This window comes from Lepisma saccharinum, chromosome 30, assembly GCF_977018435.1.
Source record: "Lepisma saccharinum chromosome 30, izLepSacc3.1, whole genome shotgun sequence".
Lineage (NCBI taxonomy): Eukaryota > Metazoa > Arthropoda > Insecta > Zygentoma > Lepismatidae > Lepisma > Lepisma saccharinum.
This window is the reverse complement of record NC_139258.1, coordinates 11,097,145-11,115,623: the sequence shown is the minus strand read 5'-3', so window position 1 is coordinate 11,115,623 and position 18,479 is coordinate 11,097,145. Positions and strand designations below refer to the sequence as shown.

Sequence of the window (18,479 nt, the reverse complement as noted above, 5' to 3'; positions counted from 1 at the left end):
CGCAAAACTAGACATGCTTACCACAGGAACACTGTCTGTTGTTGTCTGCACGTGCTGACGATGTGCACTGATTCGTGTTGGCAGATGTCCAACTCATACAAACACCAGGTATGGTGTGCCCATGGTAGCTTCATACGCTCACTAACGCCATCTATAAGCAAACAGCAGATTTAAGCTTATACACCTGGTATTTTTTTAAAAAAAAATTTATGTTGTAAATAACCTCCCTTCATCAGACATTTAATCTTAGTTTGATTAATTTGATTTGATTGTTTGATTCGATTGATTTATTTTATTTTCATCGCGTTTTGTGCCTCTTGGCTAATTTGCGAAGATGGGGATGAGTGATGAAATGATGAAATTGATGAATGGGCATTCACAAACAACCATGCCCGAGCGGGATTCGAACCTGGGAGCCCTGGTGTCGCAGCGTGAGACTGTCCTATTCTCAAACTATGATGTTCAAAGCAAATGTTATTTATGTTGTTTCTAACTTATGCATGTTTGTTTTTTGATATACTTATATTGTTACTTTGCTCTCATCGTGCTGTATAAAAGACTTTGTATCTAAAAGGAAAAAGGAGAAAACTATGGACCCCTCCCACACCTACACCCTGACTTATCTCTGCACTTCATTCCCTGAATATGAGAGTGACATAGCTCTTGAAAGCTCGGAAGCCTTTCCGGAAATCACCTGGCTGATTTTCTGAGAAAACCTGTTTAATATTCGCCGCCAGGAACACTTCAAGAATTATTTAAAATATGTGTTGAAATGAAATGGCTTACCTTTTGGTTAGTGACGTCTGAGCCTGCATGTTGCAGTCAAACAGACGTACTCTAAACCCACAAGCAGAGCAAGGCGATTGGCAGTCAGCACGAATCTTCACCTGCACGGCTGAGTCATACCTGCTGGCGCCGATAAGGGAACAAAAGACGATGGGGTTCAAAACTGCGCCACTTAAAAAAGGGAAAGAATAGCAGTGATAAATATTCAGAATCTGAAATTTGCATTAAAAATGGATCAATCCATTATACATTATAGTTTTTCTTGTATGTACGCATTGCTTGCATTGTAGAATTATTTTCCTGTAGTTTACGGTTATTACAAGCATAAGAAAACAGTTTTTCGTTGTGACGTTTCAGGAAAAATAATAATAATAATAATAATAATAATGCTAACCAATGTTGTAACTGTATCTTTAGTCAAAATGTCTGAAGAAGAGAGCGTCTGTTCTCCTGAAATGTCACAACGAAAAACTGTTTTCTTATGCTTGTAATAACCGTAAACTACAGGAAAGTAAATCATTATACATTATAGAAGTTGAATTCAAGTAACGTATATTTGTATAATTACAATAGATAACTGTGATCGACTAAAAAAAAATTTCCGCGATCGACACGTTGGACATGTCTGGTCTAGAGAAAATAATACAGGGTGGACCAAGAAAAAGGTAACAGGATAATTTCCATTACCTTATGTTTCGGTTACCTTTTCTTTGGGCCACCCTATACAAACCAACCAGAAGTTACTCACTCAGGTGTACACTGAAATTAATGAAAAATATTTTATAGGGATGTAGAAGTTCGATGAAACTTTTCTTTCAAATTTTCAGGTGGATCAGTGGCTGGAGATCAGTAGTCGAAACATGAAGCTGCCAGCCAACGCAATGCATCAACCAGACTGCTTTGGCTACCTCATGATTCTTGGCCAGCGATGGAAGACATGGAAACGGCGGTACTGTATTCTCAAGGATGCCTGCATTTATTTTTATGAAGATCCTAACGCTGAATCTGCCATCGGTATGTAAATACAAGCACATTTTTCTATGATTGAAAGTAACAACAGGGTAACCACCTGTTTTGCGCAAAACCAAATTCCAAGTTGTTTTTTTTTTTTTAGATTTCTCTCCGTAATGATTTAAGGTACTAAATGTTATATCTTCAACTTACCATGTGTATCAAACGAATCAAGTTTATTACACACTGTTGAAAATAAATGAAGAAAACAAAATTGAATATCCCCCACCAAAAAAATAACAGTAGGAAGGCTAACTAACTCTCTAGCACCTTCTTAAACCCAAATGTTTATGGCTGCAGCAACACAAGCCTTCCATCTCCTGGGCAAGATCAATCCAATCACTAAGGTCTAAATCACCATCCCTGAGACCTTCTGTAAACAAACGGTCTCACCAATTCGATGTATCACTCCGCGTCAGCTGATCCATGACCGCAATCATCTGCTGTTACACTCATAGTTCGCCGCACCTATTCATTTTATATAAGAGCCTCTGAATGTGAGAACCCGTTCTCAAAACATCAGACGAATATGCAGCCGCATACATTGTTACTCTCCCGGTCATTCTCTCTTTCATAACCCTTAAAACTGCAGACACTGACACACCACTGCACTGGGATACCAACTTAACCACTTCATTTACTGGTTTCTCAGGATACTACTGACAGAACGTTACATAAATATTGAGTAGAATCTGTTTCTCACCCCTTTTCAAAGGCTGTCCTTGCTGGTGTTTTGAAAACAAGCTCGGAGAACACGGAGACTTTCCCTCACGCATAGAACGCTAAGTCAGGCAATATTACTAAGTTGCACTACTTCCTTGCTGTTCACATGATTATTTTTAGAAAATAACCAATATTATAAAATATCATTATGTACACAAATCTCTAAGCTCATTGAAAGTTACAATGCATATTACTACAAAATGTTCACACTTATCTTGCCTTGCCATGTCGCCAAGTTATTTTACGAAGTGCACTATATTTGACGGAACAAAAATCATTATTAGGATGCTTGTCAAAGTTTCCAACCGCAATAAATTTACGAACTTTCTTTGTCTTGTTTTGATCATCATCAATATATTTATTGGACTTACAGCAATGGATATGGCTGTTTATGCCCATTATATATTTTATTTACATAAGATACAATTTACATAAAATGTACAAACAAATTTCAAATACACTCCTATCTATATCATCCTTAGAAATATACATTACCATGTTATATCATTTTGTCTAAAAAATGCAAGTAAAATATATTCAAAGAAAGAAGCCAAATTTATGGGAAATGATTACTGGTGCAAAGAGTTAACCATAAAGGTGAAGCAATAAGTAAAAAAAGAAAGAGCATTGGGTTTAAAGTGAGACGTCATTTGCGGCAGCGTATCCCATACTACAAATTTGCCATTGTTTTACCTTACGTAATGAATCCTGTAACAACGCTGGATTTTCGTGTGGATTATTTTACTTCTATGAGTTTGCAATGCTTTCTGCATGCAGGTGGTTTTGTTTACAGAAGGTGTCAGGGTTTGTGATTTGAACTATAGATCAAAGCATCTTTCACAAAGTTACATCTCTGTTCTGACCACCAAAACAGAATATTCATCACTTGTAATCAGTGTTCGAATTGAAGAAAATGCAGAGCTATTGACTATGGGGGCATGGTGAGGCACCCCTACCCCCAAACACTTTTTGCCCCTGCATTATGTCCGTTTAATTCTAAGCCTTGTTTACAAAGAAAAATTAAACTGTCCTTTAGTCCCTCCCCCCGTTTTGACATCCAATCATCGCTACTTATTTCAATGTATAAATGATGTGTGCTACCTTCATTTGGTGCAAAGGTTCATAAACCTTAATCTTAAAACTCAGCTAGCTTATCTACAGGGTAGGGTTCTTTGTAGACAACGAAACCAGACAGGATGCCTTCCAATGGAGACGTTTAAACGAATATATTATTTAAACACAGGATACATGGAGTAAGAATATTTACATGATAAGCTACTTTCTTCTATGCTTTTTATTATTTTATTTTCTCTATCTGTATATTCTTCTATCTGGACTTCCTTCTCAATGGACAGATCTGGATCTGGACTTCCTTCTCAATGGATGGTCTGGATCGGGACTTCCTTCTCAATGGACGGTCTGGATCTGGACTTCCTTCTCAATAAGATCTGGACTTCCTTCTTATCTTCTTTGTGAACTTCCCTCTGGATTTATTTAGGTTTTGACTATTAACGAATTCCTTTATCAACTTTTTCCTTTAAGCTTTGGGAATAATACTAATATCCTCCCTTGGGGCTGCAATTGGAATGCGCCACCACTAACTAGGTCCAACAGAGTGTATACTTGGTGCAAACAATTTACACGCGCATCCAAGTAGGTGCTACAGTTAAACTGCGCAACCAAAAAGTGCTGTGGGGCGTCGATCAGAACACGCTCGCCACTGATGTAAACAAAATTTCCCCTATAGGAATGGTAAATCAATCATACAGATGCAATATCTGTTCAAAGACACAAACTTGTATCAGTGCTTTGACTTCCTTAATTTTCATATTAACTTACATGTGATCATTGATTTGATTTATAAAATATATATATTAATTTACTTCTTTCATATTTATTCTTTGTCTTCTTATAATATATTCTATTGTTTTTCATCTTTCCAATTTGCTTTGTTCTTATTTATAAAATTATTCACATATATTATGCCAATTCTTAACCTTGCACGCCTGGTGCTGCCATCTCTATTCGTCTTTGGCAAACTATTCACATTACTTGGTCCTATTGGGTACGTAACACAATATTCCCCCCGTTGGCCATAAAAAAAATATCGTAATATATATATATATATATATACAGGGTGTTTCTAAAGGTCGTTTACAACGCTTGGGAGGTGATTCCTCACACGAAAACAAGCAAAAAGTCTAAGTTCCATTTTTACGACAGAGGCTTCGTTTCCGAGATAGGAGCCTCGCAAAAGGTGACAAAGTGAACGTCACACCTAACTGGGACGAATACTATAACAGATAGAGAGGCGGTTCCAAGGGAATCATAAAGGAATCGTATGTGCTCAGTCCGGAAGTCACTATGAAAAGTTGACTGCACGCATGCGCAATGGAGTCCTCAAAGGAATTGGGGATTTCCAGCAAGAACAATACATGGAAAGGGTATGTAACGCAGCAAGAAGAATCGTGACAATGAGAAATGCGTTCAAGACAACACATCCCGACCTCAAACATCAAAACATGAGCACCGAACACAAAATCCGAAAAGTTGAGCACGGTTGCATACCCCAGTTACACGCGAGGAATGAACGAATCATGTCATGTGGCATACGAGAGACACATTACTCCACCAGGAGGAGGGAAAGAAAAACACAATATCAAATGATTGCGACAACATGTATTTTTACACGCGACAACTACGTAATATCCCCCCCCCCCACACACACACAACAAACAACAAATGCTACAATATCTTAAGCACAGACAGTCCGTGTCACTGTACACCAACTGAAGATGTCACTTTCACCACACAAAGGGGGTGGGGAGCAATACCAAGAGTGTTCTCACTGAGATTTGCCGAGGGCAATAATCACAGACGGTTTTCAAAATGTCTGCCGTTTACTTCTACGCAGAGATGACAGCGACAAATCAATGATTGTCGAGTACGAGCAAACAAGTCAGGTGTATCTGCTACCGTCGCGGCGGCGACGTTGATGCGAGCAACGAGGTCCTCAGCTGATGCGACAGGTGTATCGTATACGAGGGTTTTCATTTCTCCCCAGAAGAAAAAATCGAGAGGGTTGAGATCTGGCGACCTCGGTGGCCAAGGCACAGGTTCATCCCTACCAATGAACCAACCTATTGCGAAACACGTCATGCAGGAAATGTTGTACATTACAATCGAAATGAGCTGGTGCACCATTGTGTTGGTACCACATTTCTTGCCGCAGTGCCAAAGGTACGGTCTCCAACAGTTCAGGCAGAACCTCACTAAGAAATGCATGATACGTGCGACCATTCAGGCGAACAGGGAGAATGTATGGTCCAATTAAATGATCATGTACTATCCCGCACCACACATTCACTGAAAACCTGTGCTGGTGATGGGCCACAAAAAGTGCATGTGGGTTGTCAAAGTCCCATACATGACTGTTTCTACTATTGAAGACATCCATCCTGGTGAAAATGGCTTCATCTGTCCACAATACGTTTGCCCTGAAGTGAGGGTTTGTGTCCAGCTGATGCAACAACCATTGGCAAAACTCCATACGAGGGCGAAAGTCACGAGGTAACAGTTCTTGTACTTTCTGCAGTTTAAAAGGGTGCATTCCTTCCTCTGACAACACTCGCCAAACATTCACATGAGACGTGTTTCGTGCCCGAGCGAGCACTCGCGTACTGGTGCCAGGATGTTCTGCGACCGCTGTTAACACATCTTCTGCAAACTGATGTGTGCGTACACTTCGGGGTCTTCCAACTTCTTGCCGCGGTGGTAACACTGACCCTGTTTCACGCAGTCGACTGTCCACTACCTGAAAGAAGGTGTGAGACGGTAAACATCTATGTGGAAAGCGTTCTCCATAAAGATGCCTTGCTTCGCGGCTATTACCACGTGCCTCCCCATACATGAGATGCATGTCTGCTAGCTGCTGGGACGTATACGCAGCCATCTGTGTAATAGGGAGCTGGAACTGCAAAGTATTGTTTTTGTTTAACACTGATACACTGCACAAATTGGCCGTATCACCGTACGAACACCACAGACCAATTGTTGCGATACTTGACTTGCCCACTCCACCACGTCAACTTCTTTCAATACAACATACTAGTACTCTTCAATGCGTATGACAATGTAGAGCGAACTGCTGATCATATCCCAGCACCTGCAACACGACTGGAACGACTGCCGGAGAGAACCAACCCTTCGAGCTCCTCTCGCGGGAACAGCAGTCATGAAGGTCAAACGTAGACTACGAGAGCTAGACTTGCCTGTGAAGCGCTTCCAAAACTGGTCTCTTTTACGTCACAATGATCGCGAACACTCTTGGTATTGCTCCCCACCCCCTTTGTGTGGTGAAAGTGACATCTTCAGTTGGTGTACAGTGACACGCACTGTCTGTGCGTAAGACATTGTAGCATTTGTTGTTTGTTGTGTGTGTGGGGGGGGGGATATTACGTAGTTGCCGCGTGTAAAAATACACGTTGTCGCAATCATTTGATATTGTGTTTTTCTTTCCCTCCTCCTGGTGGAGTACTGTGTCTCTCGTATGCCACATGACATGATTCGTTCATTCCTCGCGTGTAACTGGGGTATGCAACCATGCTCAACTTTTCGAATTTTGTGTTCGGTGCTCATGTTTTGATGTTTGAGGTCGGGATGTGTTGTCTTGAACGCATTTCTCATTGTCACGGTCCTTCTTGCTGCGTTACATACCCTTTCCATGTATTGCTCTTGCCGGAAATCCCCAATTCCTTTGAGGACTCCATTGCGCATGCGTGCAGTCAACTTTTCATAGTGACTTCCGGACTGAGCACATACGATTCCTTTATGATTCCCTTGGAACCGCCTCTCTATCTGTTATAGTATTCGTCCCAGTTAGGTGTGACGTTCACTTTGTCACCTTTTGCGAGGCTCCTATCTCGGAAACGAAGCCTCTGTCGTAAAAATGGAACTTAGACTTTTTGCTTGTTTTCGTGTGAGGAATCACCTCCCAAGCGTTGTAAACGACCTTTAGAAACACCCTGTATATATATACGTGTGCAGATAATTTTTTTTTTTTCAAATTATATATGTACAATTCTATTATTTCTTTGTGACGCTTTCTTTCTTTTCTTCTGTACAATTATATCTTCTAATGTTGTCTAAATTCTCTCTCCTTTCTACATCTGTTTTTATATGCTTTAGAAGAACTGTATTTCTAAAACTACTTATCACTTCATATGGGCCTTCATATATGAAAAATAGCTTTTTGATAGCTTTCTCTGAAGCTTTGCTCACCGGATGTGTTTTACAAAACACCAAATCTCCTTTCTTGATATCTATTTTCTTAACCTTCTTCTCGTCCTTTGTCTTTCTTCTATTTCTCTTTTTATACAGCTCTGATATCACTTTCTTCATTTCGCTCTTTTGCTCCATCATATCTGGCCACTCCAATTCTTCAAACACATATGGTTCCTCCGTGCATCCGAGAAATAATTCTGCAGGGCTTCTTCCTGTTTCTTCTGACAATGCGTTATTTAACAATTTAGTTATTTTATTAACAACAGTTGACCATCGTGTATGGTTATCATGGCAGTATGTTCTTAACAGTCTGACTATTTCTCCATTGTATCGTTCTATGGGATTCGAGCTGGGGTGGTATCGCGTTACATTTATTACTTTGACTCCTTTGAATTGCATATAGTCCATGAAATACTCCGATACAAACTGTGTACCATTATCTGTTAACACCTTTCTAGGAATTCCATAGTGTTTAGTGAAACCGTCTTCGAAACATTTAACTATCTCTTTTGATGTTGCTTTTCTTATGTTGTAACACATTACAAATTTACTACTTATATCCACGCATGTAAGGATGTATTGGAATCCTTTTGATCTCGGCAATGGTCCAATTAAGTCTATGGATAATAGATCCAATGGCCTTCGAGCTATAACATGTAGTTCTTCCTTTTTTAATTTCCATTTAGATGGCTTAGTCTGTATGCATACAATGCAGTTTCTAACATGGTCCACAACATCCTTTTTCAGAGTCTTCCAAAAATAAAAACGACGTGCCATCCTCAAAGTTTTGTCTGTCCCAAAATGTCCTGACTCTTCATGTACTGTTGTTAAGATCTTATAGATCATTGTTTTGGGTACACATAACCTTACTTGGTGTGGATTTTCAATGTTCACTTTAAAAATCATGCCTTCTATAATTCTGTAATTCCCTTTGATTCTGGCTTTTCTCATCTTCCTTTCTCCAACAATGGTTTCACCTTCCAATATTTTAAGTATAGTACTAAGTTCTTCATCTTCTTTCGTCTCTTTTATCCATTCTTCTTTTACTACATTCTTCATTTCTTCCTCCACAATCGCATTTATGGACAATTTGATTATCTCTTCTGGTTCTTGTTGGGGTCTTATTGGAGCTCTGCTTAATGCATCGGCAATTTGATTATCCTTGCCCTTTATATCAATCACTTCAAAGCTATATTCTTGTATTAACAGGGCCCATCTGGTAAGTCTAGGATTCCACTGCTTTGCCGAATTTAGCCAGACCAAGCTTTTGTGATCGCTGAATACCTTAAATCTCCTTCCTTTGAGGTATGCTGAGAACTTTTGTATTCCAAATAGGATGGCTAGGCATTCGAGTTCACTTATAGGATAGGATTTCTCAAAAGTCTTAAGAGAACGGCTGGCATACTGGATAACTTGGTCTTCTCCATTCCCGTCCTTCTGGAATAGATACGCCCCTAGTCCTATATTAGATGCATCGGTTCCCAAGCAAAATGTTTTCTCGAAATTCGGTTGGCTTATGGCAGGCGATGATATGAGATCGATCTTCAGTACACCGAAAGCTCTATCTTCTTCTTCTCCCCAATTCCACTTGTTAGTTTTCTTTAATAGCTCATACAATGGTCTTGCCTTTTGTGCAAAATCTCTAATGAACTTGCTTCTCCAATTACACATTCCAAGAAATCTCTGTAATTGTTTCTTGGTAATTGGCTTAGGGAAAAGTCTTATCGCTTCATCCTTATCTGTACATAGCCTAATTTCTCCACCGGATATAACATGGCCTAAAAACTTAACTTCCTTTCTGACAAAAGAGCATTTCTCCAGTTTGACGGTTAATCCTGCTTTTCCTAATTTGTTCAATACCCAATCTATTCTTCTTATATGTGAATCCCAGTCTTTACTGTGAATGCACATGTCATCTACATATATGGCTAACCAATGCTTAGTTTCTATCCAAAATATCTTGTTCAACGTAGTCATAAATGCCGAAACAGATGAATTTAAACCATATGGCAATCTTCTGAATTGAAACAATCTTGAGCCATATCTGAATGCTGTATACTTTCTTGACTTCTTCTCGATCTCAACTTGAAAGTATCCCAGGGTCAAATCAAAAGAAGTAAAGTATCTGCTTCCTGCAAATGAGTGTAGCATCTCATCTATTCTATCCACCTGGTTTCTTGGAAGTAATACGTGTTTGTTTAGTTCTCTCAGATCTAAGACTGGTCTAACTCCTCCATTGGGTTTGTCAACTACATGCATCGGGCTTACGTGTATGCTATTTGAATCTTCTATAATTTCCCATCTTAAACATTTCTGAAGTTCTTCTTCTACAGCTTTTCTTTTCGCAAAAGGTATCGGATACTGTTTAGATACTATAGGTCTTTCTGTATCTACTTCTATTTCGTAGGAATACCCTCTGGTGAGTCCTGGCTTTTGGCTAAACAAATTCCTATGCTCTAACAAAACTTCTTGTAATTGCTTCCTCTCTTCTTTGGAGATATCTTTGCACTCATCAACCTTATTCTTTATTTCTTCAACAGATGCAGTGTATTCATCATTTTCGTTATTCATTTCACTTTCAATTTCTTCACATATATCATTTGGCACTGCCTTCATCTGTCCGTACATTAAATTGAGGTTGCCAATGCATTCTTTTCTCTCCATTTCGTTGTTTACAGTTTCCATAGGAACATCTAGTCTTTCTTCTTCCAATGACTCTAGATTCAATCTTCTATCTTTGATATAAATATGACCATCATATTTTTCCAAAAATGGTATTCCTAATATCATATCACTTCTTAGACCTTTTACTACGAGGAATCTGACAGGAAAATTTAACCCTTGAAGGTTCATCATTACGCCGACGGTTCCCTGTATTTTATATTCTTCTTTCCCTGCTGCCATGACCAATCTTATTTTATCCCTTTCTGATGCATCTAAACGAGCTTGTGGATATTTTCCTTTTATCCGTTTCCAACAATCATAACTCATTACTTCTACCACACTACCACAATCTATTAGGCACTTTACTTCTAATTCTATAATTTTTGCCTTTACATAAAAAGTTCTCCCTGGCTTCAGGTCATTGAAATTCGGCTCTTCTATTAAATATAACTCAAGACTTTCTCTTTCACTATGTACATTTCTATTTACAATTTCTCCCTGCCTTACATTTCTCTCTGTTTTTGCTCTCACACCTGGGAGATGCTGCAAGAGCATTACATGTTTGACCCTCTATTCTCTTCTGCATTCCTTGAATCTTCATCTGCTGTAATTCCCTCTTGGAATCTTCTTGCGTCATTACAATAATTTCTGGCTAATTCTATGGCTTCGTCTCTTTCTACATCCGGAAGTGCATTTCTTCTTTCCATTTCTTCATTGGGCACAATTACTCGGTATTCTCTTTCGTTCTGTGCATATATGTTCCTCCATCGCTGATTTCCTCCTCTTCCGTATCTTCGGAAATTATTTCGGCCTCTCAAGTTTCTCCAATTTCCTCGATATCTATCATCATTTCTCTCTCTTTCTTCCACAGAGTCTAGGTTTCTTTCATATCTTCCATTGTTTCTTCCTACGTCTCTTCTTTCTGCACTTGGTCTCTGGTTTCTAACTTCTATTCTTCTTACATCAAATTCCTGTCTCCGGAACTTTGGTTTTGAGCACCCTTCTTCTTCTGAATGTTGCCTCTTTCCATAGAATCTTCCTTCCTTATCGTTCCATGAATTCTGAGTTTTTGTTAGCACATCTTCGGTTCTTAGATATTCAATCAAATCATCAACTGCTTTTATCTTAACCGCTGCTATAGCTCTCTGTATTCTTAATGGCAATGTTTGGACAACTTGTTTAACCAGCTCCTCTTCACTGCATCCTTCCTTTAGGTTTTTGAAGCTTCTAAGAGTCTCCCATGTATGTTCTTCCAGGCTGTCGACTTTTGACCAATCTACATATCTTCTTTTTAATGCTTCTAGCAGCCTTTCCTTTATGTCTTCACTGCAGTAGTAGTTCAGGAATTTTTGGCTGAACTCCTTAAAATTTCTAAATTTGTGCTCATTTAGTTGGTACCATCCTGCTGCCGACTGTTCAAAACATGTCTCTATGACGTTCAAAATCATTCCTTCGGGGATCCTCATAAGTCTGACATTTGTTGTTAGTTCCCTTAAAAACTTTCTGGGACATTTATCAGATATATTCCCATTGAATTTTGGAAGATGCTGCAATTCTTGTGGCCTAGGTATCCTAGTCCTATAGTTCTCGTCTCTCGGGAATTCATTTTCCAATATGTCTAAGAGCCTTTCATTATTACTTCCATCTTCGCTATTCTTCCATTTCCTTTTCTTGTGACCTCCCGCTATTCTATATCTCTTATGCTTCTCTTCTTCCGCCGTCGTCGATTCATCGCTTGAACTCTCTTCTCTCAGCTCTTTCTTAACCTTCGTTTCTTCACTTTCTCGAAACCTAGGATTTATGTTTCCTTCTTTGATGAATAGCTTTCCTAACTTTCTTTCCACTTCTTCTACTTTCTTTTCTGTTTTCTCTATCTTTGACACTGCCCCATTTAATTTTCTGTCTAATTCCTTTCCTTTCTTATCTGCTGCATTAATTTTATTTTGATTTTCCGCAATGTCCTTCTCCATACTGCTAGTTTTTTCTTGAACTTCTTGCAGTTCCCGCGTACTTACTTCTCTCAGTTTTAGAACTTCCTTTTCCATTCTATTGCTTGTTTCCCAGCTTCTATCTTCCATTAGGACCTTTGCTTCTTCTATCTTGCTTTCATTTGCATCTACTCTAGAAGATACTGCTTCTATTTGCGATTTATTTTCAACCATTTTTCTTTCCATACTGTTGGTTCTATGTATATTCTCCTCTCTAAGTTTTGAAACTTCTTCCTCGATCGTCCTATTTATATCCACGCTTTTGTTTTCAATTAGCAGTGTTGTTTCTTCTATCTTTTTCCAATGATCTTCTATTTTCTTCACATGTCTCGGTTATTATCTCGTACATTTTCTTGCTTTCATTTCTTACTTCTTCTAATTTTCTACTATTTTCATCGAGCCTTTCTTTCACTTCCTTGTTATTTTCTTCTAACTTTTCTTTTACTTCTCTGTTATTTTCTTCCAACTTTTCTTTTACTTCTCTGTTATTTTCTTCCAACTTTTCTTTTACTTCTCTGTTATTTTCTTCCGCCTTCCTATTACTTTCTTCAATCTTCTTCAGTTCTCTGTTATTTTCATTTATCTGCATTGACAGCTTTTGGAACATTTCCATCAAGTTTATTTCTTCTGTCTTCTTCTGCTTTTCTTTTAGCTTTTCCTTCTTACATTCCTTACATGTATAATCTTCTTCCCTTTTACTTATTGATATGTATTTCTCCTTTCTTATTCCTTCGCACGTCCAATGTTTCATTTCCTTACATGTGACACAGAAAATAATTTCTTCCTTGTTTCCTTCCTCTCCGCAACAAATGAAAGTTTCCCTTTTTTCTCCGTCTTCCTTCATTGTAGCTTTTCCATTCTCATTTCCATCTTTATCCTTTTCCTCCATTTTCAATTATTCTTTCTCTCTTCGCTGTCTGGTTCCTAATTCTCTAGCCCCAAAAGTTGGTCGCCATTTATTTATGCTACCTTCATTTGGTGCAAAGGTTCATAAACCTTAATCTTAAAACTCAGCTAGCTTATCTACAGGGTAGGGTTCTTTGTAGACAACGAAACCAGACAGGATGCCTTCCAATGGAGACATTTAAACGAATATATTATTTAAACACAGGATACATGGAGTAAGAATATTTACATGATAAGCTACTTTCTTCTATGCTTTTTATTATTTTATTTTCTCTATCTGTATATTCTTCTATCTGGACTTCCTTCTCAATGGACAGATCTGGATCTGGACTTCCTTCTCAATGGATGGTCTGGATCGGGACTTCCTTCTCAATGGACGGTCTGGATCTGGACTTCCTTCTCAATAAGATCTGGACTTCCCTCTTAATGGACGTTCTGGATCTGGACTTCCTTCTTATCTTCTTTGTGAACTTCCCTCTGGATTTATTTAGGTTTTGACTATTAACGAATTCCTTTATCAACTTTTTCCTTTAAGCTTTGGGAATAATACTAATATCCTCCCTTGGGGCTGCAATTGGAATGCGCCACCACTAACTAGGTCCAACAGAGTGTATACTTGGTGCAAACGATTTACACGCGCATCCAAGTAGGTGCTACAGTTAAACTGCGCAACCAAAAAGTGCTGTGGGGCGTCGATCAGAACGAGCTCGCCACTGATGTAAACAAAATTTCCCCTATAGGAATGGTAAATCAATCATACAGATGCAATATCTGTTCAAAGACACAAACTTGTATCAGTGCTTTGACTTCCTTAATTTTCATATTAACTTACATGTGATCACTGATTTGATTTATAAAATATATATATTAATTTACTTCTTTCATATTTATTCTTTGTCTTCTTATAATATATTCTATTGTTTTTCATCTTTCCAATTTGCTTTGTTCTTATTTATAAAATTATTCACATATATTATGCCAATTCTTAACCTTGCATGCCTGGTGCTGCCATCTCTATTCGTCTTTGGCAAACTATTCATATTACTTGGTCCTATTGGGTACGTAACATGTGTTGCAGCATGGTGTCCTTCCTGTAGCCTCAGTTCAGAAAATTTTGTCACAGGAAAATCGTCCCTGTAGGTAGAGTTGTAAATTATCCGGAAAAAAGGGTATTGGGGGGGTGGGGGAAAGAGTTTTTCCATGGCTCTTTTGTTGGGCTTCTTTCAACTTTTTCCCCTTTGCAAAATTAGGCAAAATGCATAACTGAAACTGAAACTGCAAGTGAAATACTGTAGTTTGGCCGAAGTTGGCAGAAAGCCAAAATATTAATTTTTTAAAACATTTTTTTGGAAAAAAATCATATATTCAAAAAAGAGCCATTTACAGGGTTAAATAACAATGCTTGTACTGTTTCATCCTTCGTTGATTTCGTTGTTCGGTAAGAGTCACGTTCATTTTACTGAAGCCTCTTTCATACTCAGTCGTCGATATTGGAATCGTCTGTAGTTTGCAGAAAGTCCACTCAGCAAAGCATCTATTGAGCTCCTCACATCGTGTTGCGAACTGAGCAGTCCCTTTCTGTTTTAACCCTACCACACAACAAAGTGATTTCTTTGTTTCCGAAAATAAGATTTTTTTTCTCACCGACTTATGTTTCAATTAGTGCAGGGTGGCTACTCACTGGGAATTCTGGGAATTCTGCATGAATTATTGGCTCTGGAAATTTACATGAATTCAGCATGAAATTTTCTCCATAGAGTGGAAATTTTCAGCTTTTATTAATCCAAATTGCATTGAATTTAAATGCCCTGAGGAAATTGTTCACAGTTTAGCCTTTATTTTTATCAAAGAGGAAAAAGAAAGCTGCATGGAAAATAAAACAAAAATCTCTTAATCTGTTTACTTGGTTAGTGTTCTTTGCAGAACAATCTATCTGAGAGAAGGAAAATTATTGCAAGATAAGTACCTTGACGTTGATTAGGTAAACTTCAGTTCAAAATACTTATACAATTAACAATTTTTCGTAGATTGATATTTGTGACTTGTGTTTGTAGATGTATTTCGAGCATGAGTATGTGAAATGACGTCCCGTTTTCAATACCCGGTGGGGGCACATAGTGGTTCAGATCCCACTTTAAACTGTAGGTCCAGTCCCGATTAGCCTTACTGTGCATAAAGTGGACTTAAAACACCAAATCATGAAGAACAACAACAACAACAACATCAAATGGCAAATATAAACACTGCACTTTATACACTTTAAATGTGTACACCCGTTTAATTGAATTACATTAAAATATTTGGATACGATGCAATCACACAGACCCTTTAAATTGTTAATATATCTGTGTGTGAATGTATGTGGGTGGTATGAGGTGGTAATATATAAGGTTGAAACAGAAAAAGCATCTGAAAGTAATTGAAAATGTAAAAGATATTAATTTGAAGGCTTTTACAATTTATAAAGTACAATTTCCTCAAACCGACAGAAAATCTGGGGCAATTCCCCCAGGCCCCTCCCTTAACGATATCCATGCAAAGTGCAATAAAACTAGAAAGTTCCATAGTTTATCTCCCACTGGAAAAGTGTGCGAGGTGGTGTCCAGAATTGAAGGGACTGGTGCTACCATCTGGTCAAAAACTCAGCTTGGTCTTATTGGCCACCTCACCCTCAAAGCATTGATGGATTGATTGAAATAACATTTTTAGGTGCATGGTTTTTTTTGCACCTATCACATTGTATGGAGTTCAGCCCCTTGCTGTAACAAAATGAACACTCTCTCTGAGGACTAGAATCTCCTTACTTATAGACCGTCACAAGTAAATAGCTCCACTACGTTTGTGCTCTGCTATGAACTATGTGACCTTCTGGCAACTGGACAATATAGAAAACAATTTATTTTATTCTGAGCCTGTGAACCGGACAAGGGCAAGGGTGGAGCCATGGTCACATACAGGGTGGATAAAAATTATGATTATTATTAAATCATCCTGCTCTGTGGCCGTGGGGTGACGGGGTCTAATGTGCTGTGCTTTGGACTCCCGACTGCTGGATGGCATGAGTTCGAGTCTGCCTGGGTTAAGAAACTACGAGAGAGTAGCGTAACCGGTCTCGGATATATCCCATAATGGCTGAGGGTTCGATGTGCTGACCCCACTGCACCCCATTGCCGGTTGAAGATCTCCACACCTCTAGGTAGGATTGTGGGAGAGAGACTGGCCTTCAGGAGATAGGCCAAGGCCCTTCGAGGGCTGTCAAGCATGGGTTATTTTTATTATTAAATCACGCTAAACATGCAATTCTTAAGAGTGGTGCTTTTTTTTTGTGACGGACTGTAGGTAATAGCCGAGGCTGTAAAGGGACATTCAGCACATATACAAGGAAAATCACAGGACAACACACAACCATTCAGAGGCTTATGCTGGCCATAGATCTAGATGCCAGGGCCTTGTTGGATTGCAAGACTCCTATTACTGTACTACAAAGTTCATTCTTTAAGGACATGGAGGAGAAACTCCGCAGTGCATTTCAGCAAGAGTTGTTGCTGTCAGATTGACCATGTGTGGCCGGGCATTGTAATGGTGAAGAATGGCATTTGCAGCCAACATCCTCGGTCTTTTCTTGTGAATGGTATTACATGCACCACCCTTCATCAATGTGCAGGAATACTGGGTATAATCATGACCCTTTCCCAAAAAATCCACAAAGATCACCTTGCATGTCCCAGCCAGACAAATGTGTGCATGTGGTTCATTCGTCAGCAACTAGCATTCTTCATCAAAGTGTTGACATGATTTGCACACTTGTGCCCGTGACATCATTTGTTCTCCATACTGTGCTTGCAATCTTCTCAACATTTCAGCTGGCTTCAGGTTCTCCTTCACTAAGAATTTGATCGTACACTGCTGCTCCACAGCTACAGACACACAACTTGCCACCATTTTTGCTAACACTGCTGTGCATGCGCCAACTACATCAGGGCAAACTAGTAATAAAGGTACATACTTTGGCAGCTTATCGTTCTCCAGCTATTTACCACTTTTTTCTTAAAAACTACCCTTGTACATGTAAGTCATGTTGACTTTTGAGTGCCTTCTCAAAAGATCAGCCTGTACACCCCTCACCCTCAAAGTAGCCCCTTTCCACGTGTACATACCAGTCCCAGTGATTTTACCATTTTTTAAAATACATCCTGGAAGTCTTGTTCTGCAAGGATGTCCATCACAACCTGCTTTTCTGCTTGGATCATCTCAAGCATGTCAAACTAGCAGCCTTTCAACTCGATCTTCAGATGGGGGAACAGAAAAAAGTCACAGTGATCAAGTCAGGGCAGTAGGATGGGTGGGAGAAAACAGTCATGTTATATTTTTTTAAAATGTCCTTAGTGAATAAGGAAGTGTGAGGCTGTGCATCATCATGATGCAAACGCCTGTCTTTTGTAGCCAAAGTTCAGGTCAATGTATTCGCAAATTTTCATGGAACCACCACAAAAGGTCATAATCATGGAACGAATTTATATGTAAATACATGTCTTCATTTTATACTGTTAGTGTATTAACTGTATAGTGCAGGAGGCCTTAGAAAGAGCGTTTCGCGGGCTAACAGCAGACGTCGCTCGCACACTATTGCCGATACTCTCGTGTCATCTCATCCTCAGCCAAACAAACAGGCCGAGGTAGCAAGAGGCAGAGGTCACTCACCCTTCCAGAAGGGTGCAGGGAGCTAGCTGTGGCAACAGGGCTCGCTCATTCGCGGACCTGTTTGGTTCTCGCAGACACACCCCCATATTGTCGTATGCTGTAAGCCCGCGAAGCGATCTTTCTAAGGCCTCCTGCACTATAGCATGTTAGCTCGAATGTTTTCATTTTCCATAACTTTACATATATTAGGTTTAAGCACATACATTACATATTTTGATTATTTTTACATATATCTTCAATATTTTCAAGCATTTTCTGACATATATTCCTTATTCATGCTATTTCTATGGTTTTCTTTCTTGCATTAAATACCAAAGATTTTCCATTCATATGTCTTCCATATACTCTCAGTTTATTTTAAATCTTGATAATAGACAATGCGATGGATATCTTATCATACATTCAGCAAAGACACTG

At 38.9% G+C, this 18,479-nt stretch overlaps 1 protein-coding gene across 1 annotated transcript in view; it reads left to right on the top strand.

Annotated features, from left to right (window-relative positions):
• Positions 1–18,479, top strand: part of LOC145981733 (uncharacterized) — a 606,033-nt gene that overhangs the window by 570,692 nt on the left and 16,862 nt on the right. The window contains exon 15 of the mRNA XM_083115142.1: positions 1,614–1,800. Within this exon, the coding sequence (XP_082971268.1) occupies positions 1,614–1,800 (187 nt within the window). The remainder of the gene's footprint in view (positions 1–1,613; positions 1,801–18,479) is intronic.